Here is an 8,892-nt window from a genome sequence, read left to right as displayed (position 1 = left end):
GCCTCTCTCCAAAATCGGCAACAAGAATAAAACAATTCCAGGTCAAATTTCGAAAACATAACACATACGAAAATCTATGTATATGTGGATTAATATCCATTATCGAAATAACTTTTGCAACAATACAAATAACCAGGCAGAGATTGATAGGGCTGTGATACCAAATGTTAGATAATAATATTAAGGCTAACATAAACTATAGTAAACGAGTAACCTGCCTCGTTACAGCGGAAGCTTTAGGATCGCCCGAATATCCCCAGCCATAGTCGTTGGTATTGCCACGAGATGGTAAACCTGCAGAATAAAGGTTAGTATTTTGTCTTACCACTTCTCTCCCGAATACGTGATGGTGCGTGTCCTGAACACGGGAGCTGTGGGAGGACTATTTTGCTTAGAAGCCTACATGCCATCAACGTAGGCAGATATTCAGTTAAAGCTTAACTGAATATCCTGAGTTGCATAACAGATTAAGTCACTAATTGACTCAATCTCCTACTTGCACCACAGCCACCCAATAATACAATATATTATAATATATTGTATTTAGGGAAAATACTTACACCGGAACCACAAGAATATCAAGAAGTCTATATGCAAAGTCCTAAACACAAGTCCTAGGCTAGATTCAACACCCGATCATGCATAATCCCACCCAATTATACCAAGAACATCATAACACGAAATTCACGATATAAACCCTAGGGCTCTAGACATAATCAAAATGTAAGATCATTCATATAATCAATCATAGTATCAAGAACATCAAGATTATCACATAAACACAACATAAACCCTAAGCAAGGCTCTATCAAGACTCAATTACAGAATTACACATACGATTATCAAAGGAGCCAATGAATAAGATATAGCGAGGAAAATAGGTTTTGTCGAGACATGGGTTACCTCTTAGCCTTAGTCAATCCTCCCTTGGCTATTAAGGTTCTTCTCTAAGATTTCCCTCCGATTGATTTCCCTAGGCTTGGTGGATGGGGAATCTCCAGGGGAATAATTTGGTGTAATACAATTATGGGTGGTAAGGATTCTAACTACTTTCTAATCCCCTATTTATAGATTTAGGAATCCTAATCAGAGTCTGCATAGTAAAGACCTATGTTTTATTCCTAACAGGTTTATAGGTCTAGGATTCCTATTTAGAATCTGACTAGTAAAAGGTCTAATCTCTTTATTCCTAATAGACTTAAGACCCGGGTCCACGATTCATGGTGGACCACATTAATTAATTAAAGGGAATCCTAACCAGTTTAAACCCTTTTTAATTATTATTAACGGAATTGATTAAATAATTAATCCAGGATTAAAGGCCGTAACACGGGGTGTTACACCCTCCCCCTCTTACGAGGAGCTTCGTCCCCGAAGCTCAGACACAGATCACTCCTATAACACCCCACTTTTCTAACTCTTAATTACATCTCGAAACAGTCATTAACATAAACTACGCAGCGGAAAACTAGGAGATAAGTAGTGGGAGTCTCACCGCCACAATCACCATTCTTTGGTGATTGCACAGGCTAAAAGGGGTAAAATTACAAATAAGATTAAGTCTGGGTACTAAAAATAAATACTGGAAAAGTGAGGGGGGAAAACGTCACCCCAACACAGTCTACAACAATCCTCAAACATAAAGTCATACGTCCAGATCCATAACATGTTCATAAATAAAACGAGAGTTTAGACATCTCAAACTACGAGACTAATCTAACTCGATCTCTTCTCACTGCTGGGCCCACCTGAAAGGGGTTTTGCAAGCAACACATAGGCAAACAGGAAAAACACCCGTTAGCACGAAGCTAAGTATAACCACACTCAACCCTGTAAAGCATTCTAGCATATACTTTGAAAACATTTGATATCTCTATAGCAATAAGCTAATGTCAAATCATCTTTAGATTATCATATTCTTTCTAGATGCTTGCACCCTATAATATCAGCTGGCATGCTTATATATGTATAAGACTGATCACGTATATTCTTCAACATATAGACTTCTCAAATAGCTTATCATGCAATTCATGCTTACAAATAGGATCATGTTAAAGGACTATACCACAGGTATTTACATGCTATCACATTCTTACCACATAACTTGATAAGTGGAACACGATAATCATGCTCAAGGAATATCTCAAGTTAAACTTCTCATTAAACAATCTTTTACGATACTATATTCGTATACAATCATGTATAACATTATGATCATGATTCTTATGCAATCTAGTGCAACAATATATTCATACTTATATGCAATCTAGTGCAACCATTTAATCATACTCTTATGCAATCTCGTGCAACAATATAATCATACTCTTATGCAATCTCGTGCAACAATATAATCATACTCTTCTGCAATCTAGTGCAACAATTAATAGGAACCAGTACACATGGAATCCAATAACGGTAAATAGTGGGCTCATCACAAGGCTCATAACTACACCCTTAAAGCATCAATGGTGGAAGAAACAAGAAAGTCCAATAAAAATTCCATTCGATAGAGGAAAGTATTATAAGTTGCCCGTTTCAAGTGATGTCACAGATCGAAGACAATGAATCCCTTAAAAGATTCGAGGTCGAATCATTTTTCAAGAAGGGGAGGATGATGCGGCCCAACATAATGAATATCCATTAAGAGTACAAATTGGGCCAATCACAAGATCCAAGGCCCAAATCAGCTTTATTATTTGTGGTCATCATATTTTAAATTGTTTGGAATTGAAGAGAAAACACTAGTTTGTATTTAGAAAGGATTCCTTAAATCCCTTTTTAAATATGACTATATTTACTTTCTTTCTAGATTAGGTTTAGGACTCTTTTTTTTCATTGTATTTAGGATTACAATGCTGCCCTATACCTATAAATAGGGCACATCCATATCAATTTTAGAAAAGGCTTTAATTCAATAAAATTCTTAAGTTTTTCTTTACACTTGTGTAAAAAACCTTATGGCTAATTGTGGACTCAATTAGTGGCTAGTCGTGGACTCGACTAGCAAATTGATTCGTGGACTCGAATCAATCTTACTTTCTTCAACCTTAGATTTAGGTTCGTGGACTCGTTCTTGAATCGAAGGAAACTAGATCCGACTCTAGTTGATTGAAGATTGCAACATCGAGGTACTTGAAGCTACATGGGATTCTCCAAAGTCTTTGAGGATTCGGGAATAAGTGTTTCTCATGAGGTTTAAGGTATTTTGATCCATCTCTATCTTTACATTGAGAGAAATCTTGGGACAATACTCCATCTTATTTGAATCTTGGACTAGGTTCATATCAATTTGGTATTCAGAGCCTTGGTTTATCTCATTATCATTAGAAATTTGGTTTTTTTTTGTTCCCTAGGTTTATCTCATTATCATTAGAAATTTGGTTTTTTTTTTGTTCCCTAGGTTTATCTCGTTCTTATCTTACATACTACTTTTTTTTTTCGTGTCTTATTCATTAAAAACCGCACAAAAAAAATTCCTTTGCATTCATGATTATTTTCTTGAATCTTGATACATGTTTTTTAGTTTCTTGAAAACCTATCCCGAAAGAGTTTTTCTTTTTTCCTATCCAATATCAACGATACCTCACACCTCCTAAGCACCATATTACCAAAAATTCAGTCAAGAAAACAATCCCATCTCACCCTTACCTATATCGGAGCGCATTTACGCGCAATCATGTCGCAATCACACCCTGTCCAAATTTCCGCATTTTGTGACCCGTCTCAAAGAATGACCTATATCTTGATATCCACTGGTTATTTTTATCTGAAATTTTGTTATGTTGTATATCTCGTCTGGGGCGTTCTATTGATATATTATACACTTACTAATTCCTTACGGTCATTGAAATATTGATCTTCGAATTAAGGGCAGCGTTTCTATTTTTCTGGGTGATTCTTGAAATTCTTGATTCTGTTTTGAAGGGGTTGTGTGGATCCTCTTGGTCTGAAATTTTTGTTGATATTTACTGTAGTTATTTACACCTTACTCTCAAAGGCTTGTGAAGTTTTCCAAGGTACGTTTTCTTGAAATTTGAGGTTGAATCCATATCAACTTGAATTCCGGACTAGAATTTTTCTTTTCGGAAAAAGACTTGTGAGAGTATCTGCCACCTTGAGCGATACACGAGTGGAGTGTGTGTTTGTAAGAGTGTGTAGAGCACCCCCAGAGCCATATAATCCACCTCTTACCTGTGAGCTGAGAATAGAGAGGGAGCGAGCCAACTTTTTGGTTTCACTAACATGAATACTCACATATCTTCTTGTTTTTAGATTTTGTTTCTCATCTACAGATGGCTGAAGAGGTTCCAAACACACGTAAGAGATTAGAGCAGAAAATAGATGCTCTAGCCTTTGCTATGGAAGGTTTAAGCACTCGAATGACTAATCTAGAACAACACCCTAAGCGAGTGCAACTGCCACTCTATACTAGGGGAAACATTCATGGAAAGGGATGCATTATCGTTATCAATTCGGATCATTGTATGAATTTAGCTAGCGCAGCCATGGTGGACTACCTTAAGTTACCTCTTATCAATCACCCCCAACCATACAATCTTATTGATTCAGGGGATGTGAGAGTGTGACAATATATTCCTTTTTGTATTGGCAAGTATTATGATGAGGTTCTATGTGATATTGGGACAATATAATTGTACTCTTATGCAATCTAGTGCAACAATATTTTTTTTTTTGAATGTTACTGGCTCTATTACATTGTAGTATCTGTTCATATACTTTTTCAACCTACTGAAACACAAAGAACCAAATAACACCCGCCTCCACTGAGGCTTGAACTCATAACCTTCCAAATGGAAGTCCAACCCGGGTACCATTAGACCACATAGTCCTGGTATCTAGTGCAACAATATATTCATACTCTTATGCAATCTAGTGCAACAATATATTCATACTCGTATGCAATCTCGTGCAACAATATACTCATGCTCATGTGCAATCTAGTGCAATAATATATTCATACTATTATGCAATCTCGTGCAACAATATACTCATGCTCATGTGCAATCTAGTGCAATAATATAATTGTACACTCATATCTAAATTAGAATACTTTCTATGGAGATTTCTTTGTTACTTTCTCGAGTCTCTCTTGACTCTCTTTCTTTCTCTCGAGTCATTATTGACTCTCATACTTGAGTCTCTGTTGACTCTCTTTCTTGAGTCTCTGTTGACTCTCTTTCTTTCTCTTATACTCGTAGACGGCTTAGGGTTTCACAGAAGTGTGACTTACCCCATCGGGAACGGCATAATTCCAACCCAATATCTCCTACCGTCTACGGAACCAATCTCGTGCTTCAAACTCTGTGGAATCAGGTATCGAACTATTAGTGTGCACCCCCCCCTAACCAGGATTCCAAGCCCGACGGGAAGTTTCCAACCTTGTAACGTGGGAATACGCCGCGTTATATATACTAGGACCGTAATGTCCATAAATATCTCCCGAGAGGAACATAGTCCAAACGGTATCCTCCAAAACCTCACTGATATAGATAATACATAAATATATCTCTCATGCATCAAACTCATGCATGCAACAATTCTACTACTTCTCAATGCATCAAAGAGTGATATACCACACGCTTATGGTTTTTGAAAGTATTCTTGGACTCACGTTGGCCCCTTATGCATTTTTGAAATATGACTCATGTGAAATGTCAAAAATGCTCTATATCATGCTTCTAATTCATGTATTAACTAACATGAAGAAATCAAAAGTATATCATCATGCTCGGTTTGCAACATAGCAATTTCTATACATTTCACTCAACAAATATGCTTCTATTCTCATTGATCAAATAATACAATTTAATCATACTTTCATAATAAATCAAATTCTCAAAGGATTATGCTTCTATATTCAATAGAAATCTTATCTGATCACAAAATCAACAATTTCTCAAACACGGAGAACTTAGCAAAATATGCACTGTGTAACAATTCTTCACATAATCCTTCATAACATGCTTGTTTTTAATCCAAATTCGACGAAATCAAAGCCAAAATGTGCGTCGAGACGATCCCGAAGAGTCGAGCCACAAGGGCCCGTAACACTCGGTCCGAAACGACACGTAGCTGAGCCACAAGGGCCCGGCCAGTGCAAAAAAATCCTTCACAGACAATACTCAGGGACCTGGGGCGGGACCCTTCATAGTCCGCCCGTGGAGTCCCGTTGATGCGCCGGGACTAGGCAACGGCCCTCCTCTAGGGCCTTGCCCTAGTCCCGTGCCACCACGGCTCTAGCCGGCGGCCCTTCTGATGGGCCGCGGCTAGGGCCGCCACTCTGATCTGGTGCACACTGTGTTGTGCACCAGATGTGATTTTACCTGCAAAAACACATCCAAACAATTCCAAAACAATCTCAACAACTCACAAACACATACTAGATCACTTCTAAGCATAAACACATCAAAAGCTCATAGTTTCTACTCATTTCTACTCAAAACTAGGCTTCACAGAGCCAAAACTAAAGAGGAATCCATGGGGTTATACCTCTTGTAGTCTAGTCTTCTTACTTGGATCTCTTCTTCCTCTTGACCTAGCTTGAGCCTCCTTCACCACCTACACTTCCCAACACACCTTCTATCCTTAGCCTAGAACCTCAAAGACTAAAGAAAACTAGAAGAGAAAAGAGGCTAGAATGAAGGATGAACAAGCTTACTAGGTTGTTGTTTCTCTCCTTGTTGTTGGCAGCCAAAAAATATGAGGAAGAGGCAAAGAATGAGATCAGGAAAATGAGATGGAATAAGAGGGTTTATATAGGCTTCAAAACCCTAGGATGATTCACAATGATTGGTTGAGGATAAAGGGGTAATTTCCCAAGCTAAAAGATGATTCGATAAGGGATTTTGGATGTCTTGTGGTCCACCATGTAACATGAACCATGGGCTAGAAATGTTATTTTTTATTACTTTTGGGTTGAAAGTGAATTTTCCCAAAAGCTATATGGATGAACACTTGTTCAAAATTCCCTTTTGAATTCTCCCGGTCTCACTCAGATAATATTCTCGATTTAAATCTTGGTACGCAAAGTATCCGAAAACTTAGGGATTTTTTAATAGACTTTATTTCTTCGGTGTCGAATTAATTTCAAAATGCTATAAAATTATTTTATTCAATCACCGATTGATCGCCAAAAAAAAAAAAAAAAAAAAAAAAAAAAAAAAAAGCTACTTTGGAATTTCTTAATACTGGATTTATAAAATGAAATTTTGGGTTGTTACAACTCCCCTTGCCCCTAGATGTCATGCAATTTGGTCTTTTGATTAAGGAAATGTGGCTCAAATTTGTCATTTAATGAGTGTAGGGTGGGGGTTGATTAGGTCGGTGGTAAGTAGGGTTTGAAATTTTGAGTATACCTTGGTTTCCCAATCCCGAGCTTGAAGCTCCACGCGTGACCAACATGGTCTCAATTGCCGCCACTCTCTTGTCCAATGAGCTCGTCGCGAGAATCAAGGACGAGAATCCCTCATCCATGATCCGATTCAGCCTCATGAGTTGCGCGAGGATGTGCTCATTGGTGGACCTCTCGTCTCAGTCCTCCGCGTTTCCCCTTCCTTGTGCGGGTTCAGGTTGGCTAGGCTCGCTTTCTTCTTCTTGCTCCTCCTGTTCTTCACTTTCTTGCATTGCCCATCTCATTTTCTTGTTGGAGATATCCAACTGATCCACTAACATCCGTCGTTCTTCTGGGGATTTCAGGCAAACCTCCTCGAGGGTGATGTACTGTCCCTCTCCGACATGGTAGATGTCGTTGCGGCGGAGGTTTTGGGCATTGAAAACCATTCCACTCATGGGCCTAGCTTCAGTCCGGCTTAGGTCCACTCCCTTTCTTTCCATGATCCAACATAGGATCATCCCGTAGGGTAAGCTGAGCCGGTTGCTAGATTTGCAGAATTCCAGGTGCTTCAACGTAAGGGCGGGTAAATTGAACTTGACCTTATGCTTAAGGAAGTAAGCAAAGGTGCATTCCAAGCTTCCCACGTCTTTGCTCTTGTTGTTAGTGGGCAACAAGCTGTCGGACACAATCATAACTAGCAGTTTCTGCTCGGCGGTTAGCAATTTCTTGATTGGCCTTGTGGTCGAAGTAAAACCGCCTTCTCTCCCCAACAAATACCCGAGGTAATCCTTGTACCCCGTGCCTCGGGTACTGACCCATGCCTTTCGGTCATAGTCTGACACACCCGTGGCGGTCAATTTCAGGAGTTTAGTCAAGCAGCCCTCGGAGAGCACTATCTCCAACTTGTCCCCACGTTTGGTAGCTACCAAGTGGCAATAAAATTCCTTAACCAACTCGGGATACGTATCCCCTTTAATTGTGAGGTAGGTATCCAAAAGGCCTTGGAATCTAAGCATATCAACCAACTCTGGAGAGAATTGGTCGGGTTCAAGCACTTTACCTCCGATCACCGTGTAGTTGGCGTCATTCCATTCCGGGGCTCGGGAATTGGTGGGCTTCTTTGGCATCGTAGGATTTTTAAGAGGTGGCTACGGTGCGGGGTCGTTTTCCGGATAACTTTCCGGCAAGGTTTTTTTTTTTTTCCGGCGAGCTTAGCGAGGGGGTGACGCGACGTCGACGGTGGGGTCCGGATGTTGTGCCGGTCGGTGGAGTGGCGGTGGCGTGACGCCCGGCTTTAGCTGCAATGGGGCGGCGTCTCTTGCGGTTGGCGTGACGCAACGGTGGTGGCGTTCTGCCCAGGTGGCCGGCGTCGTGGTGGGGAGCGGAGGCAGCGGATCTCCGGCGGGCGTTGGGCGGGCGGTCGCTGGGTGGTCGATGGTGGCGCGGCGACAGGAGGCTGGGGACTTTGGGTGGTGTGCGGCGGCGTTTTGTCGAGAGAGGAGGGAGAGGGGGAGAGAGAGATAGAGAGAGTGGGAGGA

General features: G+C 40.3%; 1 protein-coding gene across 1 annotated transcript in view; it reads right to left on the bottom strand.

The window, feature by feature from the left end:
• Positions 1-7,494, bottom strand: part of LOC109156521 — a 13,315-nt gene extending 5,821 nt beyond the window's left edge. Inside the window, exon 1 of the mRNA XM_019304374.1 lies at positions 7,377-7,494. Within this exon, the coding sequence (XP_019159919.1) occupies positions 7,377-7,494 (118 nt within the window). The remainder of the gene's footprint in view (positions 1-7,376) is intronic.
• Between the last annotated feature and the right edge of the window lie 1,398 nt (positions 7,495-8,892).

This window comes from Ipomoea nil, unplaced genomic scaffold, assembly GCF_001879475.1.
Source record: "Ipomoea nil cultivar Tokyo-kokei standard unplaced genomic scaffold, Asagao_1.1 scaffold2735, whole genome shotgun sequence".
Taxonomy (NCBI): domain Eukaryota; kingdom Viridiplantae; phylum Streptophyta; class Magnoliopsida; order Solanales; family Convolvulaceae; genus Ipomoea; species Ipomoea nil.
Note: the sequence above shows the minus strand (reverse complement) of the source record. Positions and strands in the feature narration are given on the sequence as shown.